The sequence below is a fragment of the Myotis brandtii genome, unplaced genomic scaffold (assembly GCF_000412655.1).
Source record: "Myotis brandtii unplaced genomic scaffold, ASM41265v1 scaffold50, whole genome shotgun sequence".
NCBI lineage: Eukaryota > Metazoa > Chordata > Mammalia > Chiroptera > Vespertilionidae > Myotis > Myotis brandtii.
In genome coordinates, this window is record NW_005369061.1 from 1,163,776 (window position 1) to 1,184,546 (window position 20,771).

Here is a 20,771-nt window from a genome sequence, read left to right on the forward strand (position 1 = left end):
CGCCCTTTAGGTCAGGCTCTATGTAACCTCTCCTGTAGATTATTGCGGTAACTGCCTAAGGGGGTTTCCATTCATCCTCTGCCCTTCTACCAGTGATATCTCCTTAGAATGCAAATCAGATCACATCCTTACCGGGAGAACCCTCCAGGACCTCTCAAATCACACAGATTCCAAGTATTTTGGCTACTGCTCACCTCCCTAATTGTACCCTAACTCCTCCCACTTCACTCCAAAGTATGCTGACTACTTTTCTCAGCGCATTCTGTTGTCTTCTGTTCCTGGGCCTTTGCTCATGCTAGTCTCTGCCTGAAATGCCCTCTCACCTACTTTGCCTGGCTAATTCTTGTATCTAAAGACTCAGTACAATCCACACCTCCTCCAGGAAGCCCTCCAGGATCCCCCTGGCTGACTTAGATGCCTCCTCCTCTATGTACTTCACTAATTCACTTGTCTCACAACACCCAAAAGATAGCTTGTATCCTTATAGCCCCAGAATCTAGCAAATGCCTGACCCTGTGGGAGCCACCGAAAGTGCTTGGTGCACAAATGAGGGACTGAGTGGAGGACAGGGAAGGACTAAGTGACTGGGCAGAGCCCTCTATGGATGGGGAGTCCCTGGGTCGGCTCATGACAGAGACCTCTCTCTGCAGGCGGTGGAGGAGCTGCTGGAGTCCTTGGACCTGGAGAAGAGCAGCTGCTGCATGGGCCTGAGCCGGGTGAGTTGTCCCCACAGGAGGGCGACAGTCAGGCCTCACTCTCTGGTCACCCTTGTCCACATGGCTGGCCCTCCCCCACTGCCCTCCCTGCTCAGTCTTACTCCAGGAATCTCCTGGTGCCCCTTCTGAGTCTTGCCCTCCAGGTCCCCTTATCCACCAACCCAGCCACTCTGGGGCCGTCCTTCCTCTCAAGCTGCCCTCGTTAGGGCGAGGGGCCAGGAATTTAGATATTCCAGCTGCCGCAAACTTGATTTTCCTCCCTCTGAATAACTGGCTTGTTCACTGCCGTGAACACCTTGTGATGTCAGGAGGGAGTGGGTTGGAGAGTGGCCCTGAACTTGCCCTGGGTCCTGGTGTAGGGAGTGGGCAAGCCGGAGGGAGGAGGGCTAGAAGAATCGGGAAGGCAGTAGGCAGAGTTCTCCGGAGGGCAGAGCCCCCTCTGGCAGCTCGTTTGGGGCTGCCAGGGTCCCAGGAGGGCAAGCAGGACATGGTAATGCTGTGCTGCCACCACCTGCCCACGGGCCGAATTCCTCATCTGAATGGAACGTAGCACATAAAAGGCAGGCACGCCCGGCCCCGGGTGCCAGTCTGCCGCTTCACCACACGAGAGGGTCAGCTGAGCATTCCTCCCGTGCGCCAGGGAGCCCTGCACGCCACTCTTTCCCGCGACTGGGAGGCTTGACCGGCAGCGTCCACGTATGTGCTCAAGGGCTGTAGTGGGAGGGAGGGGAGTTGGGAGCCAGACGGAGGGTTCTGGACCTGTGCGTCTGTCAGCAGACAGGGAGGAACTCCCGTCCCAGGGCCTCAGGGGGAGAGTGAGGTGGAAGCGGAGGCTCGACAAAAAGCTTAAGTATGGTCTGTCCACCCTGTTCTCTCTGTTCTGCACTCGGAGCCACGTTCTTGGTTCCTCCTGCCCCCTCCCTCCCTGGGCATCCCTTTCCAGGCCCCTCGCTGTATCTGTGTCTGTGCTGTCCTTGGCGGTCCCTTTGGCCCTGCAGTCCCTGCTGGTCTCCGTTCCTCAGTTTCTGGTTCTATTATTCTATTTCTTTGCTCGGCCTCTGTGTCTTCTGCATCCCGCCCTCTTTCCGTGTCATTTTTCTGGTTTTGATTTCAGCTGTCTGGCTCACCTCCTCCCTCTCCCCTTCCCCAACTGTCTCTCAGCTGGGGGCTGCCAGCTCAGCTTCTTCCCTGGGAAGCCTGCAGTCAACGATTTCACTTCAGCCTCTTGGTCCTTCCCTGGGTGGGCTCCTGCCCCTCGGGCAGGCTGAGCTGCTATTGGCTGGCATTGGGGTGGCACCTCCTCCAAGGCATGTTGTGGGCAGGACAGGGCCTGCCCAGGCTGGTCCTCCTCCCGGCTGCCATCCCAGTCCCTCTGCATCGTCCCCGTGCCTGGCTGAGGCAGTCGCGCCCCAGGGGGCAGAATTAGGGGCAACGGCAGATGTTCGCTCACATCTGGTTTGGGAGAGAAGTTTAGGACTTCTGTGGTTAACACTGGGTGGTGCGCAGGACTCCCTGTTTGTCATATCATTTCAGAGGAGGAGGGGAGGGGTCTCCGTCTGAACCCACAGGACCTTGAGGGTTTAAGCAAGGAGTTGGGGGATCTGAGGACCCCTGGTTATTGTTTGTGAAATTTGTATGGATGGCTATGTTGGGGGGAAGATGGCCCTGAGATTTCACCTAATACTCAAAGGGACTCCTTACCTCACAAATACACAGCTGTTCAAGACAGGTTTGAGGCTCCCTGCCCTAGCCTGTAGACCAGCGGTTCTCAACCTGTGGGTCGAGACCCCTTTGGGGGTCAAATGACCCTTTCACAGGGGTCGCCTAAGACCATCGGAAAAACACATATATAATTACATATTGTTTTTGTGATTAATCACTATGTTTTAGTTATGTTCAATTTGTAACCATGAAATTGGGGGTCACCACAACATGAGGAACTGTATTAAAGGGTCGCGGCGTTAGGAAGGTTGAGAACCACTAGCTAGACCATCCCTTTTCTTCTCAGGTGTTTCTGGGCCATTATCTGTCCCCCACCTGGCCCCTCACTGCTGCTGTCCTAGTCAGACAACTGTGCATGCCGGCCACTGGCACAGGGGGCTGGGAGATTCCCTCGCCCCTGGCAGGGTCGCAGGCTCACACGCTGTGGGAAATCAAGGCTCAGGTGGGACCCGGGACCCATGGGAGAGGCCAGGCGCTTGGCCCCACATGTGGGGCTGGGGAAAGTGTTATGGAAGACGGAGCTGCCTTTCTCCCAGGCCAGCTTCAGGGGACTAGGTTTCCTCGGCGTCGCCAGAGGCAAAGCTTTCTCAGCAGAAAGCGGAGGCCCTCTCCCCACTGGTCCCCTGAGGGAGGCCTGGAGCTTGTACCTAGTGGTTTTGAGTCTTTCCCGTGGAGTTCACGTCTTCTCTTTGCCCCACAGAAGGGAATTGTGTGTGTCCTGGGTGTGGTGGAGGTGGGCATATACCTGTCCCTCTGCCCTCTCCAAGGAGACTAGAGCCTTTTCTCACCTGACCATCTCCCCCTCTTCTTCCTCTCTTAGTAGGGAAACATTTACCCAGTTCCAGCTCAGGGCACCAGAGTGTGAAAGGAAAGGCTGGGTGTGGGGGCACCCAGCTGGTTCTTCTCACATCTGCCCTCCAGCCCCCAAACCTGTATGACAGGTCCCTTGACTGGGCCAACCTCCGCCCACCACACTGGCTTCTTCATGAGATGAAACCTGGGTGTGTGGGTGGGGGTGGGGTGTTGGCACATGAAAGAAACTGAGCTGGGAGGGTACAGAGAAGGGGCTCCCTACCCTTCCCCACCCCCTTTCTCTGCACACTGCTTTCTGGGCCTTTTTCTTCTTCTTACCCACGGACACCACCATCCACTTCAGCTGGCCTCAGGCAGCTGGATGCCAAAGGCGGCGGGAGCATGTGGCCGAGGGGTGTCCTCTCCCCATTTTCCTTATCCCGATACCTTCCTTTGACTCCATCTCCTTTCATCTCTCTTTGAAGTTGGATTTCCCACCTACTCCTCCCCTTCTAAAACCTCCCAGCCCCCAGCCTGGCCCTCGTCTTTCCGCTTCCTGGGGCCTCTTCTTGCTCCTTCCCTCCTGTCTTGGACACTTGGATTCTCAGGCTCTTCCCAGGCCCAGGGTCGCGCGGGTAGGCCTGCTGGTTTCCTGCGTCTGCTTCCAGTTTCCTCGCCGGGCTGCCCCGCCCAGGCTCCTGCCTTCACCGGCCCGCTTCTCCACAGGTGTTCTTCCGGGCAGGCACATTGGCACGGCTAGAGGAGCAGCGGGACGAACAGACCAGCAGGAACCTGACCCTGTTCCAGGCGGCCTGCAGGGGCTACCTGGCCCGGCAGCACTTCAAGAAGAAAAAGGTGCCACTCCCCAGCCTCGCAGGCAGAGCTGAGTTCCCGGGGTGGGGTGGGGTGGGGTGGGGGACTCGAGAGGGGAACATGGAGGGGCAGGAGGCTGGTCTCAGGCTGTGAGCTATTGCCATCTGGGGGAGAAGATGTAGGGGCCTCCGGGGGCCACCATGCCCTGGGCCAGGCTGGGGAATGGGCAGTCCCTCGGTGCCAGTGAGAGTGCTGGTGGGCTCAGTGATGAGACCATGTGGCCTGGTCCAAGAGTTAGGGGGGGGTGGGGGCACAGGGCCCAGACAGAGGTGGGCTGAGGATCAGAGGCTGCTCCATGAAGATTAAGGAGCTGTGTCAGCGACTCCTTTTCTTATTAGCAAGTCCATAAAACAGCCAGCACCGCCGCCTCTGTGTTTCAGCAAGATTAGGTTTTATAGCGTTTGCAGGCCAGGGCGCTGGAAATAATCAGGCCGCAAATAAAGCAGATGGAATTATATTCCTAATGATGGCGGAGTGGCCGGTGCCCAGGGCCGTGCTCCCAGGGCCAGTCTCTGTCGCCCACTCTCTGAGGGAGGCAGGGAGGCTGGGGGCGAAGGGCAGCAGAGGGAGCTTTGACTCCAGGATAGGTGGCCAGAGCAGCAGCCCAGCGGGGAGGATCCAGGCTGGGCCTGGTACTGAGAGCCCCGCTGTGCGCCACCCCCACCCCAACTTAGATCCAGGACCTGGCCATTCGCTGTGTGCAGAAGAACATCAAGAAGAACAAAGGGGTGAAGGACTGGCCCTGGTGGAAGCTCTTTACCACCGTGCGGCCCCTCATTGAGGTGCAGCTGTCCGAGGAGCAGATCCGGAACAAAGACGTGCGTAACAGCCCCGGGAGGCCCAGGTGACCGGGAGGAAAAAGAGCAGTTGGTCCACGTGGGCAAGAGCCTTACCAGCTTTTCTTGGGCTCCCAAGTGCTTCTTTGTTTAGTCCAGAGAGCTGGTGTCCTTAAAGTAGGCCCATCAAACAGAAGGCCTCCCTCTGGGGTGCTGGCTGAGCCCCTGGGGAGCCTCATAGGATAAAATCTTGGGCCCCCCTGGAAGGCAGTGGCTTCCTGTTTCCTCGTGTCCTGGCCCCAAGCTTTCCCAGCTTTGTTCACCCCAAGGGTGCGGGTCCCGGGCCCTCACCTCTCGCAGCACCTCTGGCTCACTTTGCCGTCCTAGCTTCCCCCCAGGACAGTGATGGTGAACACGCGAACTCATTTTTTTGGTTGATTTTTCTTTGTTAAATAGCATTTAAATATATAAAATAAATATCAAAAAGATAAGTCTTTGTTTTACTATGGTTGCAAATATCAAAAAATTTCTATATGTGACACGGCACCAGAGTTAAGTTAGGGTTTTTCCAAATGCTGACACGCCGAGCTCAAAAGGTTCGCCATCACTGCCCTAGGAGGAGATCCAGCAGCTGCGGAGCAAGCTTGAGAAAGTGGAGAAGGAGCGGAATGAGCTGCGGCTCAACAGTGACCGGCTGGAGACCCGGGTGAGTGACTCCTAGCACCAGGCAAACTGGCTCACCCCCACAGGGCGGCTGGGCCTAGGAGGCCTCCCTCCCCCACCTCCCCAGCGTTCCGGCTGAAGGAGGCAGGCAGTTCAACTGGTAACTGGTGGCATCTAAAACCCCTCCCCCCGCCCCCCCAGATCTCAGAGCTGACATCGGAGCTGACAGATGAACGTAACACGGGAGAGTCCGCCTCCCAGCTGCTGGACGCAGAGACCGCGGAGAGGCTCCGAGCTGAGAAAGAGATGAAGGAGCTGCAGGTGAGGGCAGGGCCGGGGTGAAGACAGCCATGCTAGCGGCTGCCACACTCTAGTGCCCATCGGCTCCCCCCAAGGACAGGTGGCATCTTTGCCACTAGCCCAGCACCTCTGTCTGCCCTGGGTAAGCATGTGACTGTGTTCTGTGTGGTTCAGGGACGTGGGGGGTACTGAGTTAGGGATGGAATGGCACACCTCCTCACCCCCTCTCCTGCAGACCCAGTATGACGCACTGAAGAAGCAAATGGAGGTGATGGAAATGGAGGTGATGGAGGCCCGTCTCATCCGGGCAGCCGAGATCAATGGGGAAGTGGACGATGATGATGCAGGTGGGTCTGAGGCCGGAGCAGCTCGGTAGTGGCCTGAGCGGCAGCTCTGATGCCCACCCCTGGGTAACCACACCCCTTGTCCAGGCGGGTCCCTTCGTAGAGTTCTGTGATAAGGCTATAGTGCAGTGGTTCTCAACCTTCCTAATGCCACGACCCTTTAATACAGTTCCTCATGTTGTGGTGACCCCCAACCATAAAATTATTTTCGTTGCTACTTCATAACTGTAATTTTGCTACTGTTATGAATCGTAATGTAAATATCTGATATGCAGGATGTATTTTCATTGTTACAAATTGGACATAATTAAAGCATCGTGATTAATCACAAAAACAATATGTAATTATAGATGTGTTTTCCGATGGTCTTAGGCGACCCCTATGAAAGGGTCATTTGACCCCCAAAGGGGTCAAGACCCACAGGTTGAGAACCGCTGCTATAGTGACATAAATGGACAGTAGAGGTGCCAATAAATGCAGGGGACTATCATGGAGGGCCGCAATAACCGTGGTAATGACCATGTTCGAGGGACAAGGTCTAGCAGTCCCCGCTATTGGCTCCTCCCACCTGGGGACGAAGCCATCATTCCAGAGACATTTCTGAGTCCCTCTGGCTGACTCCACCTGCTGCCCCTCCCTGCCCCCATCCTTCTTCCCCTCTGCCCTTTCTTGGGGACTCTCAGAAGCTCAGGCCTCCCTGTCTGCCCCCCAACCCCACAGGTGGCGAGTGGCGCCTGAAGTATGAGCGAGCCGTGCGGGAGGTGGACTTCACCAAGAAGCGGCTCCAGCAGGAGTTTGAGGACAAGCTGGAGGTGGAGCAGCAGAACAAGAGGCAGCTGGAGAGGCGGGTGAGTCTGCCCGAAGCCGTGGAGGCCTGGGCCTGGGAGGGCAGGGAGGGGCTCGGTCCCACATGTTGGCCCAGTGAAGGGCCAGAGGCAGGCCGACCCTGGGAGCAATAGGAGAGGATTGGCGTGTCCGCCTCTCAGTGCCGGGGACCACCAAGGGCAAACTGTTGTTCGAGTGTCTTCGTTTCCTGAACGTCCCTGACTTCATCCCTCATCTCTGGTTTCCCCTTCACTTATCCATCTCCTTCTCCTCACCTTCTCCAACACTTCTGGGCCTCTCAATGGCTGATGACCCTGCACCCATCTGGGCCGCTAGCTCGGGGACCTGCAGGCAGATAGTGATGAGAGCCAGCGGACCCTGCAGCAGCTCAAGAAGAAGTGCCAACGGCTGACGGCTGAGCTGCAGGACACCAAACTGCACCTGGAGGGCCAGCAGGTCCGCAACCACGAGCTGGAGAAGAAGCAGAGGAGGTGGGTGGGTCCCCTGCCCTGGGCTCAGAGGACCTTCTAGAGCAGCCCCAGACAGGACTCCTTGCCTCTCCCTCCAGGGAGGAAAGAAGAAAGGGCCTGAATTTGGCCAGGGGCCTCGCCTGCATGGTCACTCGTCTAGAATGTGAATGGGTCTTACTCCTGACCTCTGAGAAGTACTCAGACCACATCCCACCAAAGGCCTGCTCAGGCCCCTGCTCTCGGAGATGATCCCCCAGAGTCCTTGTCACCCTGCCTGGGCCCCGTAAGGACGGGCACCAGCCAGGCCCCCTGCAGGGATCTTTCCACCAGGGCCCTGCCCTCGTGCCCACCCCGCTCCCCAGCTCTCCCTGCCTCAGCTACACAATCACACTCTCCTGACTAATGTCATTAAACTACCGTGCCACTTCCATCTCATTATGGTAATGACACAAGGGAGGGGGGCAGCCCTCACAGGAGAAAATCCAATCTAAATTAATTTCCCGGGCTGGGGATGGGAATGGGACGCCTTTATTAGCAACGCCGAGGAACCACACACCCTGGGAACGGCAGGGCGCCCCAGGGAGTGGGAGCAGCACCCCGCTCTCCTTTGCAGGGAGGTTCTCAGCAGAGGCACTAGGGAAGGGGCAGCCCCACACCCACACCCCGGAGGTGAGAACTGCAGAGCCCCGACCTTCCAGTGACCCCAGGTTTCCCTCGGCCTCCTGGCTGGGCTGCTGCTTTGTGGAGAGTGAGAGGAAACAAGGTCCTAAATTTCTTCCTCGCAGCACCTGACTCTCTGCTTCCCTAGTTCTTATCTTTGCACCCACCCTCCCTTTTCCCTAGCGGCGGCACCCTTAGCGGGAACCCCCTCTGAGCACCCCGGTGGCATGCCAGTGAGGCCTTGCTGCACTCCCCACTGGGCAACTTATTAGGTTTCAGCTGCCTGGAGTTTTCTTTCTTTCTTTTTTTTTTTTTTGATACAGTGTTGGGGCAGGAGGAGCTGTTCAGTTTTCGACAGGAGCCTGATTAGCTATTCAGGGAAGGTGTTAAGAGGAATTTCAGTCATTCGCTCCTTATTTAAAGTCACTGGGCAGGAAATGGAAGGCTGGGAAGTGGAGGTGTGAAGAAAGAGGCCCCCAACCCTGGATGGATGTGCACTTGCCCATGGAAGCCTGGGGCCAGCCGGGCACAGTGGGGCTGCTGGCTTCCAGCCCAGTGTGGGGTGTCCTAGTGGCGGCATGCGCACCGCTGGGGCAGGTGGGCCTGGCCAAAGGCTAGTGCGGAGAAGTGGGGGCAGGGGCCAAACTGAACTGCGGAAAGTGAGTTAGACGAGGCGGCGGGATGTCCATTTCTACCCATCTTGATACCCTCGCTGCCCTCACCGGGGGGCCTCATTCTTGATCTGTTGAAATGAAAAAGGTCGAGACTTACGCCAGAGGAGAGGATGTTCTCTGTCCGGGAACAGTCTGTGGGTCCTCGTAGGCCCCCCTGGTGAAAGGGCTCCTTGGACCAGCTTGATGAAATGCCTCCCCGCCCCACCAATCCCAGACCAGGCTCCTGAGCAGGGCCTGGATGGCTTGACCCCTGAAATGTCACCTCGCCCTGGCCGCAGTTCAGGTTGCATGAGTACCCCCTCTGCTTGTATCCCATCTGTACCTGCGGCGGCGTTTCCCAGCAGCCTCTGGGTGCTGGAGACCCAGACTCTTCCCTCATCTGATGGGGCCGCGACGGCCTTGCTCCCTCACAGGTTTGACAGCGAGCTCTCGCAGGCGCACGAGGAGGCCCAGCGGGAGAAGCTGCAGCGGGAGAAGCTGCAGCGGGAGAAGGACATGCTCCTCGCCGAGGCTTTCACCCTGAAACAGCAGCTGGAGGTGGGTTGGGCTGCCCACCATCCACACCCCGTCCCCTTCGCAGGCCCAGGTCGGCCCAGGACCGGCCTCAGCTTCTCTTTTGCTCCAGGAGAAAGACATGGACATTGCAGGGTTCACCCAGAAGGTCGTCTCCCTGGAGGCTGAGCTCCAGGACATTTCCTCCCAAGAGTCCAAGGATGAAGCCTCTCTGGCCAAGGTCAAGAAACAGCTCCGGGACCTGGAGGCCAAGGTCAAGGACCAGGAAGAGGAACTGGATGAGCAGGCGGGGAGCATCCAGATGCTGGAACAGGTGCTGGAAGGCTTGGCTAAGGGAGCCACCGCAGTCCCCACAGCTAACCTGAGGCATGGGCAGAGGCGGGCAAGATCTCCAATTCAGTCACTCATTCCCTTAGTCACCAAATGCTGAGTGAGCACCTGACCTGTGCCGACCACAGTGTGCGGATAACTAAGCTTCCGTCGTGCTTTCCACACGAACAAGCCTTGGTTGAGCTCTAGCGGGAAGGGGCTCAGGATGCACAGCAGCCCACCCGGCTGCCACTGAGCCACCGTGTCAGCTAGAGCCTGGAGGCCAAGAGGAAAAGCTTCAGGGTTGTCCCACCCCAGCAGCCTTCTCTGGGCCTGGGCTAGTCACCTAGAAAGGGAGTAAAGCCACAGGAGCAAGGTGGGAGCAAAGCCAACTGCCGGCAGAGGCCCTCCCTGCTCCTGAGTCTGAGAGAGCTGCCCATCAGAGTGCAGTGGGCAGGGGTCAGAGTGCAACGGGCAGAGGTCAGCGAGCTGCTGGGAAAGGAACCCAGCCTCTACTCCCACCCACCTCCAGGCCAAGCTGCGACTCGAGATGGAGATGGAGCGGATGAGACAGACCCATTCCAAGGAGATGGAAAGTCGGGATGAGGAGGTGGAGGAAGCCCGGCAGTCATGTCAGAAGAAGGTAAGGCAGGGGGGACTTACCTGTCCAGTCAGTAGAAACACCGGTTCCCCCAGCACTGCTTCAAAGTAAGGGACTTTCTGTTTCCCGGCCTTAGCCACGCTTTCTTTCATTGCCCTTCTGGGCCAGGAATCTCCGCTCCTGACGGGCTGGGACGTGTGCTCTCAGGGTCTGTGGAGGAACTCAGGCCCTTGAGGGACTGGTGCTCTCTGCTTTCTCTGCTAATCAGCAGCCCACCCTGAGCCACCCTGTGCCGTCAGCTCGCCTGGCTCCGTGGGGCCTGCCCACTCTGGAATGAGGGCTCCCGCTCTAGCTTGGGGCCACCATCATGTCCTGACATCCCTCCTCTCCCTCCTAGGCTGCCGTGAAACCTCAGGGACCTCAAGTGCAGGGTCTGACCCCTCTGGGGTCATTCATGCTCAGCCCTGCCCACTGTTTTCTCGGGGTGGGGGTGGGGGTGGGGGATTCAGGAGGAAAGGGGGCTCCCTGGCCCCAGACACTGGGGACTGATAGGGCTCTGTCCCCGCGGTTCTCCAGTTAAAACAAATGGAAGTGCAGCTTGAGGAGGAATATGAGGACAAGCAGAAGGTGCTGCGAGAGAAGCGGGAACTGGAGAGCAAGCTCACCACGCTCAGTGACCAGGTGAGTGGAGACTGCTGGCTGGGGCCTGGCCGGCTGCCTGCCCCATCCAGACTTAGGGATGGCACTCTGGGCAGGGGTCAGAGTGCAGTGGGCAGAGGTGAGAGATCTGGGAACATGGAGGGTGGCGCGGGGATCTGTGGAGCCCACCGCCATCACGTGTAGAACGGGGGTAATAATCATACATCGCACACCCAGGCTTTCTCACTGGCCGGCGTGAGCCTGGCACTTCCACTGTCGTTGCTCATTTGGGGGCCTCAGAATGAGAGCCAGGGTGAGGCGTGAGCTTGGGGAAGACAGGAGGGGGCCCTGTGGTAGAGCCCAGAGCCTCCACTTCTGGTGTCCACCCATCCGTGGTCGGCAAACTGCGGCTCGCGAGCCACATGCAGCTCTTTGGCCCCTTGAGTGTGGCTCTTCCTAAGCCTTAGGAGTACCCTAATTAAGTTAATAACAATGTACCTACCTATATAATTTAAGTTTAAAAAATTTGGCTCTCAAAAGAAATTTCAATCGTCGTACTGTTGATATTTGACTCTGTTGACTAATGAGTTTGCCGACCACTGACCCAGGTGAACCAGCGGGACTTCGAGTCAGAGAAGCGGCTCCGGAAAGACCTGAAGCGCACCAAGGCCCTGTTGGCTGACGCCCAGATCATGCTGGACCACCTGAAGAACAACGCGCCCAGCAAGCGGGAGATCGCCCAGCTGAAGAACCAGGTATCTGCAGAGAGGACGTGGTCCGCTCTCAGGGCACCTTGGCTTACTCTCCCAGTGTTCCTTCTCTCCCTCGCGTCCCTCTCAGTGGTTCTTGAGTCCTTGGGAAGGAAGGTGACAGGGAATCGGGAGAAGCCACTTGGAACAGCCATACTCCCCGGGGTCTCTGCATGATGCCCAGCGTGACTGCCAAGCCCCGGGCTGCTGGGGGTGGGCCCGCTACCCACCCCTGTCACGGGAGGAGATGCCTGTGCACGCACCACAGCACCCTGAGGTCCCAGGGTCTGAGTACACGGAGGAGGAAAGGAGAGCGCCTGGGCCCCCTCTCCCCTGTGAGCATCCTGCACAGCCCTCCTGCCCCCAGGGAATGGCTGACGTCTCTCCCTGGGGCGGGGGTGGCTCTGTGTCCAGCTGGAGGAGTCCGAGTTCACCTGTGCCGCCGCCGTGAAAGCACGCAAAGCCATGGAGGTGGAGATCGAAGACCTGCACCTGCAGATTGATGACATCGCCAAAGCCAAGACAGCGGTGAGGAACCAGGGCGCGCAGGCCGGGCTGAGGGAGAATAGAGCTGTGACAGCGGCTGCCTTCACTCCAAACAGGGACCCTTCCCCAGCCAGGTCCCTTCACGCCAGGACGTTCTGCAGGGAGAGCAGGCCTTCCTCCCCCGTCTCCCCCGCTAACAGCCGAGGACCGACAGGGGGCGAGGTGAAAGGGAGCCAGCCAGGGCCCCTCGCCCTGCGTAGCCACCTGCCTGTGAGAGCTTGGCTGCAGGCCCCAACACCATTAATAAAAGCCGCTAATGTGGCTGAGGGATGTAAGCAGGTGCCTAGAGATTAGCAGAAGCACCGATAAGGGGATGGGATGGCTCGTTTCCCTCCCCTTCCCCTGGCCAGCCCACTGACAAGCCCAAGCGGCAGCTAATTAGCACTCTTATTTAATGCCTCCCTTTTAATTCCCCACCTCTCCCACGGCCCATGCAAAGCTGGGCGAGAATTCATTGCTGGGCTGTGGCCACCGGTGCTACGGTACTACCTCCGGCAGGGAACGGGGCAGGGGAGGAGGCTGGGCTGGGCTCCACGACCCCATAGCTAGCCACCCGGCTACCGATGCCCATCTTCCAGGCTTGATTTATCCCCGTGACATTTGTGCTTTTCAGCAGTTTTCAGGTGAGTAATTCAAATTCCTTAATTGTGTTAAAAAAGGCTGTTATAAAATTACCATTTTATTTAAATCCGAGTTAATAAATTTCTTGGCAGAGGCTTCCCCAACTCCCCACAGCCCGGTAACAAGATGGATGGGGCAGAGAAGGAGCCAACGCAGTCATTTTGGTTTGGAATTACAGGCTAATAGATTCATTCATTTCCTGAAGCTGCTGTTGGCTGTCTCTTCCCCTCCCCCGACGAGGGGCCTGGCTGTGGGGGCTGGAAGGCCAGGGAGCAGGCCGTCCCTGGGGAAACAAGAGCTTCGAGGATTTGAGGGGTCCTTCCTGGGACCTGAAGGGGGCCGAGGGCACGAAGGTTAGGGCCCAGGCTGCTAGTGCCTGGGTGCTGGGTCGCTTGTTCTGGGCAGATCTTTTCTGCCTTTTCATTAGCCTCCAAAGAGCTGCCAGGAAGCAGCTGTCATTTAGCTGAGGGTAGGCCTGAGCTGCAAAGACAGCCCTTTCCCTCATCTCCCCGGCCCAGAGCCGGACAGGCAGCTCCCTGATGGCCCTGGTCCTGGAACCCCCTCTAGCAGGGGGAGCTGGCCTCAGTCACCACCACGCCCCTCCCATTGAAGATTCCGACTCCCACTCAGACCGAGGCCCTCTGATCCGCCTTTGTTTCTGTCCAGCTGGAGGAGCAGCTGAGCCGCCTTCAGCGCGAGAAGAACGAGATCCAGAACCGGCTGGAGGAGGATCAGGAAGACATGAATGAGCTGATGAAGAAGCACAAGGCAGCTGTGGCTCAGGTACCCGGCCCAGGAGTGCCCGCCGCACCCTGTGCCGCAGGCACTGCCCTCCTCACAGGTCCCCAGCGCAGCAGCATCTTGGGAGCGGTGGCAGTGCCTGCGGTCCCTGGCACTCAGAGTAGGGTGGAGTGGGGCACATTCGAGGGTTATGGAGGATCCTGTTCAGCACTCACTCCTTTCCCAGGCCTCCCGGGACCTGGCTCAGATGAATGACCTCCAGGCTCAGCTAGAAGAAGCCAACAAGGAGAAGCAAGAGCTGCAGGAGAAGGTGGGCACCAGGGTCTGCCTTGGGAGAGAGAGAGGGTGCCCCGATCCCCATACGTGGGGATGAAGCCCCACGCTCACGGATAGCAAGCACTTCTCTCTGCCATCGGCAATCCACGGAGCAGCGTCAAGTGCAGAGAGCTAGGCTTGGAGCCATGTCGCCATAGCAGACGCTTTGGCTTCAGCTGCCTCGTTTCACATTTCTATTCCCTCCCTGGTCCTCAGCTTTCTCCTTTCTCTCCAAAGGGCTAAATCTGTGCCAGCGCTGGGCCAGGTGGGGGACGCCTCTGGCTCAGGGCCCCATTCTTCCACCTCCCCTGTGCATCCCTCCCTCCCTCCTTCAGCCTTCTGGTCACCATGGTGATCTTTCCAGCCCCAGACTCTGCCCCCTCCCTTGTGGGCTCAGTTCTTTCTTCTCCTCCTGCTCCCCACCCCCAGCTACAAGCCCTCCAGAGCCAAGTGGAGTTCCTAGAGCAGTCCATGGTGGACAAGTCCTTGGTGAGCAGACAGGAAGCTAAGATCCGAGAGCTGGAGACACGCCTGGAGTTCGAAAGGACCCAAGTGAAGCGGCTGGAGGTGGGTGCACACTTCCCCTGGTCCGCAGTGACCAGGCAGCGCGGCCCTTGTAGCTGGAGCCACACGTGCTGAGCAGGGCTGGGCAGAGGCCGCTGCCAAGCTGCCAGGCCAGCTGACAGGGCGGTGCCTTCTCCCCTGCCCGCCTGGCCTGTTCTCTGGGCACCACGGAGCCTGCCTGCTTTACATTCTGTTTTCGTGCTTACTTTCTGCCAAGGGACCAGAGCAGCTTAGCTTTTCGTCTTCATATTTTCCTCCACCATGAGCTCCCCCCGCAGGTCCGCCTCACTCGCTCTCTGGCAGGGTCATAAATATGCAGTGAATGGCGCCACTTCTATGAGGCTGAAGTCTGTTCTCTCATCTCACTGCTCTCTCTTTCTCTCCCTTCCCTTTTTTTACTCCCTTTTCCCCTCACTTCTTCCCACCCTTCTCTTCTCTGCTTTTTCTCCTCTCACCATTTTCCTCCATTTTTGCCCCTTCTCTCTTCTCTTTGTATTTCTCTTCTCCCTAATCTTATTCCCCTTTCTCACCCCCTTCCTGTTTTTTCCCTTTTCCCCCCTCCCATTCCTCCCCTCTCTCTATTTTTCATTTTCTTCCCTTCAACCCTTCTCCTTTTTCTGTTCACCTCTTTTCTTTTTTTCTCTCTCCTTCCTCTCAACTGTAATCTCCATCAATCCTTTCTGTTCAATGTCGCGGAGCCAGCATGCTCCAGCTCCCTCCCTTTCCGGCTGAGCAGGTAAGAAGAAAGAGGCAGGCAGCATTCTGTCTCAGGGTTTCAACCCCTCTCGCCCTGTTTTTATGTTCTCATCCTTCTCGAGCTTGTAGACACATGTCTAAGCACCCACATTTCTCCATGAGAACTGTGTTCACGGGTGTGGGTGCTGAGGAGCACCCCTGCCACCTTCCATCAACCCCTCATCGGTGGAGCAGGCACTAGGGTGGGGATGGAAGCAGTGGCTGTGGGCTGGCAGTGGGCATGGAGGGTGCCCTTGACCTAGGAAGAGAATATGGCTGAACCTCCCAAAATGGGGTCACAGTCCGCAGGAGAGCTAGAGAGAGTTAGAAGAGACTTAATCATAGTTCATGTTCTGCCTTTACCTACAGGAAGGGTTAGGTAGGCTGCCTAAGGTCACAGAGCTGTCAAGGGCAGACGAGGCCCTGGTCTGGTGGCTATAGGACAGACCTGCTATATTTGTCTCCTTTTCTCGTGGGCCCCAGTCCCTTTCCTCAGCTCTCTCTTTCATTTTCCCTTCTGCTCAGAAAGGCAGTATTGTGGTTTAGACGCATGGAATAGTAAACACAAATGGCCCTTAGAGGTCACGTAGCCTCACGCCGTTATTTTACAGACACAGAGACTGAGAGGGGGGTGAGAGGCGGAGGCCCCGCGGCAGGCAGGGTGGAACCAGGGTCCTTCCTCCACCCTCCGCCCAGTCTCCAGGCCATCTCCTGCTCAGCATCCTGTGGCCCAGCAGGAATAAGTGTGTTCCTGTTCCTGGGGGAAGAGATGCATCAGGCTTAGACGAATGGCTTTGTGCTAGGAATCTGACGACTGCTAAGTCTCCTCCTAATCTGGGAATTCTCAGTAAAGCCATTTACCTCTGAGCTCAGGATGTAGCTTTTGGTGCTTCTGGGTTCGGGGTCTCAGAGGGAAGCCTGCTGTTTGTGGAGGCCCCACACGTGGTGTCAGTATGGACAGGCGCAGGCTGGAGGCAGCCCTCGGTAGTGAGGGTGATGCTGCTAGCACCTGTCATCTTCCATGCCTTCACCTACTTTACCTTCCTCGGTCCTTAAAAGACCCACAGGGACTAGGCTCTCCCATTTTACAGAAAGGCAAAGGAGGCTGCCTCACAGGGCTTTAGTTGCTTGCCCACCAGTGAGTAGTGGAGCCGGAGTGGACTTCAGGCCTCCTGACGCCTGAGTTCCGCCACAGCCCTCTCTCTGCCTGGCTGATGGGCCCCTCTTCCCGCCTCCCTGTCCAGAGCCTGGCCAGCCGGCTCAAGGAGAACATGGAGAAGCTGACTGAGGACCGGGATCAGCGCACAGCAGCTGAGAACCGGGAGAAAGAGCAGAACAAGAGGCTGCAGCGGCAGCTCCGGGACACCAAGGAGGAGATGGGCGAGCTGGCCAGGAAGGAGGCTGAGGCAAGCCGCAAGAAGCACGAACTGGTAATGCACCCCACCCTGGGGCCCCACGCTGGCAGCTCTCTGAGTACACCTTACCCCTGGGCTGGTGGGGGGGGGTCCCAAAGAAACCATGGTTTAGAGAATTGGAGGAAAGAGGACAGTCCAGGGAGCCCTGAGGGCAGGCCAGAGGCCAAGGGTGGTCCTGAGTCTCCATCAGGCGAAACTAGGCACCACCGCCCAGCAACACCAAAGCAAAAAATAAACAAACAAACAAAAAAGCCCTGTAGACTTGCTCCTATGTAGCCTCGAAGTAGGCTTTCTCTGGGGCAGCTGGACGAGAGACTGGCCCTCCTGTGGACTGGACTCCCCACTTCCCTCCTAGGAAATGGATCTGGAGAGTCTGGAGGCTGCTAACCAGAGCCTGCAGGCCGATCTAAAACTGGCATTCAAGCGCATCGGGGACCTGCAGGCCGCCATTGAGGATGAGATGGAGAGCGATGAGAACGAGGACCTCATCAACAGGTGAGAGGGGCCTCCAGGACAGCTTCAGGCAGCACGGAGGCCCTCTCGGCCGCCTCTGGGCCAGGCCACCAGCTAGAACAGTTACAACCTCTGTCTGCCCGTCACTGAGCCACCAGCCTCCCTCCCCTCATTGCCAGACCCCAGCACGGACCTGTCGAGGGCAGAACAGGTGCTGCCTGGGTGAGACTCCTCCCCTCATCCTCGCGGTCCTCCCTCCCCGGGCCTCCCCGGACCTGGCTGTCCGGCGCTGCCTGTTTGGGATGAGTTATTCCCCCGTTTAGCTGCATTTCCGATGGCGCCTGCCCTGCTCTGGGGAGAGCGGAGATTTAAGGGCCGTGGTGCCTTGTTACCATGCCAGAGGTTTTCTCTCATAAAACCCACCCGAGGAATGGTTTAGGAGAGACAGAGAGATTTGTAGTCTTAGGCTGGGGAGGAAGTCATGAGGCAGGCAGACCGGCAGTCAAGGGCGTGGGGTGGTCAGGCCCTGGAGAGGCTCCCAGGGCTGCCCTGAGCAGCGTCCCCAAAGCTGCTCCCTTCCTGCATGAGGGCCAGGGCCGCATCCTGCAGGCAGGTCTCAGGGCGCCTGCTCCTTTGTGTCAGGGGAAAGGTGCCTGGAGCGGCCCAGACCTCCCTCTGAGGACAGCACCATCACTCCTCCCACCCTCTGGTCTCTTGCTGAGGAAAGAGGGGTCCTCAGCTGAGGGGTCCACCTGGGTTTGCCTGATTTTTCTTTGTCTTCTTCTGGCCCCCCTGGCCCACCATTTTCTTTCTGTTTCCAGTTTGCAGGACATGGTGACAAAATATCAGAAAAGGAAAAATAAACCGTGAGGACTGGAGCGCATGCGCTCTCTGCCTCTCCTGGCGTGGTGTCTAACCGCCCCTAACACTGGCCCCCAATTGGCCTGCTGCATGACGCATGGGGGGAGGGGGGGACGGGGACACACAGCCTCTCGCATCTCCTCTGAGCCAGGCTCTCACGCTAACACTGCTGACTCTGTCCTGAGGGAAGGCTGGGTGACAGGCTGGGCTGCGCAGCAGGCAACAGGGTGCGCTCCCCCAGGAAGGCTCGCCCGCCCGCCCTGGTGGGCAGGATGGGGGCTCCATCAGCAAGGAGAGCTCAGCCTCAAGAGGTAGCAGGTCTGCCTTCCTGAGCTCCAGCCCTCTCCTCCCTCCGAAACCAAGTGTCGCCACCTCCCCAGCCTATTTCTCTGGGGAAACGTCTGTTTGGGATGGATTTGCCCGCATCCTGGGGCTCCTTTGGAGCCTGAGAGAAGCGGGTATGTCTCGTTTTGCAAGGTCTGCCACCTCTGTTGGCAGACAAGGGCAGGAGGTGAGGGGCATCGAGCAGTCACTTGTTTGGAGAAAGCATTCAGGCAGCTAATCACAGCCGCTCTGCTGTGGCTGGAGAAGGGAACACAGCCAGATGTGTTTACTTTACTCCCTGCGGGCACGTCGGGCAGAGGGAGGCCCCGGGCCTTGAGCTGGTGGCAGGAAGCCCAGTACGTCCCTCGCTCTGGGTGGGAGCCGGACAGCAGGTGCAGATGCGCAGGCCTTCGGGCGGACCCGGGTGACCCTCCGCCAAGTTCGACCGGGCTGTTTCGGGGAAGATTGTTCCTGTATCTTGGGTTGGGTTTCCTCCCCCACTCTCTCTCGCCTGGCAGGCCTCCTGCCCTGGCCAGGATGGGCTGGCGGCGGCGCAGAGGACTTCGTGAGCTAATGATAAATGTAATAGTGTGTAACAGTGATAGAGGGCCGCTGGAGCCCGGTTGTCACACACAATTAATATCCCCCGCCGTTCTGTCTCCGTTTGTTTGTTCCCCCGCGATCCGGCTCCCAGTTAACTAATAGCACATGAGCCTGGACATAAATTGTATTTGACACGAGGTTTAATTCCAACCATTTAAAATTTCAACTGCCCCCTGAGCCTGCCTGCCTGCCCCTGGAGTTTGTTTACGGGCTTGATTATTTAAGGAAAAGAGCCCAAACATCATCTGTATGCTTGAAACTGCAGGGAAGGCGAGGGCAGGCAGGCCAGCGTCTCCGCCGACTCGTCGCTCTGAATGTGAGGAGGACGATTCGTATGCTGGGCCCATGGCGTCTGTCCCCTGTGTGTACCAGCCCCGCCATCCTTGGGCTGTAGCAGCTTCAAGGACTGATAAAACGTGCATTTAAGATCATATTCTAAATCATTGCCAGGCACAACACATGGGTGCTCACACACACACACACACACACACACACACACACACCCCGGGCACTCACGCAGGCGCACAAGGGCATGCAGTCCAGGCTGGGTTCCCGCTGACGGCAGCGAGGTGATGCGGCTCCTTCCTCAGCAGCTCTGGGCCTCAGCTCCAAGTTATCGAGCGAGCGTGCTAAGGCGGGCAGAAAAATAATGTTTCGATTTACTTAGAGATACAGTTGTTATTGCCATAACCTTAATGAAAGCAGTAAACAGCGTGGTATTAAGGGAGATTTATACAGAAACGCTTTTAACATGTAGACATAGATTTTGCGATGCATACAGCACCTCCTTTCTAAAGGCAATCAATATGGTTATGAACGGCGGTGATAAATTACCGGCTGCGAAGCTGGAGGAGGCGGTTTTCTGCGCGGGCGTATAAATCAGGCGGTATTGGCATTCCGTGGGGCCCTTGCACCACGGTAAATCTGCCGGGCTCGGACGGCACGGGGCTGGCATTAGTGGTTACGGGGCTGTCTGCTAAACTCCTGTTTACCCGGGGCAGCAGCCAGCCTCGTCTTTGTTATAATTCTGTATTTGACGGGAGCCCATAAAATGTGCCTTTTTATTCCCCTCCCCACGAGTCATGCTCTCTCACAGTCCCCAGAATAGAGTCTGGCGGTGTCGTGTGTGTGTGTGTGTGTACACGCATGCATGCACACGCACACACGCCTGTGTGGCTATTTATTCAAGAACATAATTCAGGGACAGGGCTGCTCCTGTTGACACAGATGAAAGGAAATTTATATCAAGGAGAAATCCTAGCATATCCGGAGCAGGGGAACGTGACAAGCAGACATTTTGCAGAATCCTGGGAGCATTCTCGCTCGGAAGCTGTCTCCACGCCCCCGCTGCTCTGTGAGGGGTCGCCGTGACTCCGGCCTCAGAATTTGACTCCTTTGGGCTTTCCTGCAAGTAGAGAGGGCTCAGGCCAGCTTGGCCAAGAGAAGCACCGAGGGGCAAGAGCTGGAGGCTGTCTGAGGGGCGGAAGAGGGGGCTTGGAGAGACAGAGCCCTTGTCCGGGACTTTCTGGGCCCGACTGGATCTCAGGGTGCAGTTTAAATCCTGAAGTTGTCGCCAGCTCCTTGGGAAATGCTGCTGCCCGCCTGTTTCCTAAGGGCCAGGGCAGTCGCAGGATGGGTCGGGGATATGGCCTGGAGGGCCCGGTTTGGCATTGCCATCAGCTCAGGAGACTCCAGGTTCAAGCTAACTTAAAGTCACAATGCATCCCTTCTCTTTCCTGTCTCAGGGCCAGCAGCCCAGCTCTTGCAAGGAAGGCATGGAAAATTACAGCAGCTAGAGCCACATTTTGGGGAGAGGGTAGATAAGAAATAGCAGAGTAGGCCTCAGGGAGTAACTGAAGGGCCCAGGACTCCTCTTTTTAACCAAGAGCCCTCCAGGTGTCATTGATGAATGAATGGGCTCCTTATCATTCTCTCTGGGTTGGTTTGCTGAACGGTCACACAGAGTG

General features: G+C 57.5%; 1 protein-coding gene across 10 annotated transcripts in view; it reads left to right on the top strand.

Moving 5' to 3' along the window:
• The window catches only part of MYO18A (myosin XVIIIA), a 94,922-nt gene that overhangs the window by 65,432 nt on the left and 8,719 nt on the right, over positions 1-20,771 (top strand). For 7 of the 10 annotated variants that reach the window (XR_001364153.1, XM_014548225.1, XM_014548226.1 and 4 more), the window contains 20 exons: positions 651-716; positions 3,957-4,085; positions 4,778-4,921; positions 5,496-5,585; positions 5,744-5,863; positions 6,078-6,189; positions 6,907-7,034; positions 7,348-7,502; positions 9,229-9,352; positions 9,441-9,641; positions 10,170-10,280; positions 10,815-10,919; positions 11,486-11,632; positions 12,041-12,154; positions 13,460-13,576; positions 13,761-13,844; positions 14,279-14,416; positions 16,393-16,578; positions 16,919-17,058; positions 17,838-17,882. Coding sequence is in view for 9 of the 10 variants with exons in the window: in XM_014548225.1 (XP_014403711.1) it covers positions 651-716; positions 3,957-4,085; positions 4,778-4,921; positions 5,496-5,585; positions 5,744-5,863; positions 6,078-6,189; positions 6,907-7,034; positions 7,348-7,502; positions 9,229-9,352; positions 9,441-9,641; positions 10,170-10,280; positions 10,815-10,919; positions 11,486-11,632; positions 12,041-12,154; positions 13,460-13,576; positions 13,761-13,844; positions 14,279-14,416; positions 16,393-16,578; positions 16,919-17,058; positions 17,838-17,882 (2,456 nt within the window). In the remaining variant the exon portion in view is untranslated. The remainder of the gene's footprint in view (positions 1-650; positions 717-3,956; positions 4,086-4,777; positions 4,922-5,495; positions 5,586-5,743; positions 5,864-6,077; positions 6,190-6,906; positions 7,035-7,347; positions 7,503-9,228; positions 9,353-9,440; positions 9,642-10,169; positions 10,281-10,814; positions 10,920-11,485; positions 11,633-12,040; positions 12,155-13,459; positions 13,577-13,760; positions 13,845-14,278; positions 14,417-16,392; positions 16,579-16,918; positions 17,059-17,837; positions 17,883-20,771) is intronic. The other 3 variants (XM_014548228.1, XM_014548230.1, XM_014548231.1) reach the window with 1 other exon arrangement.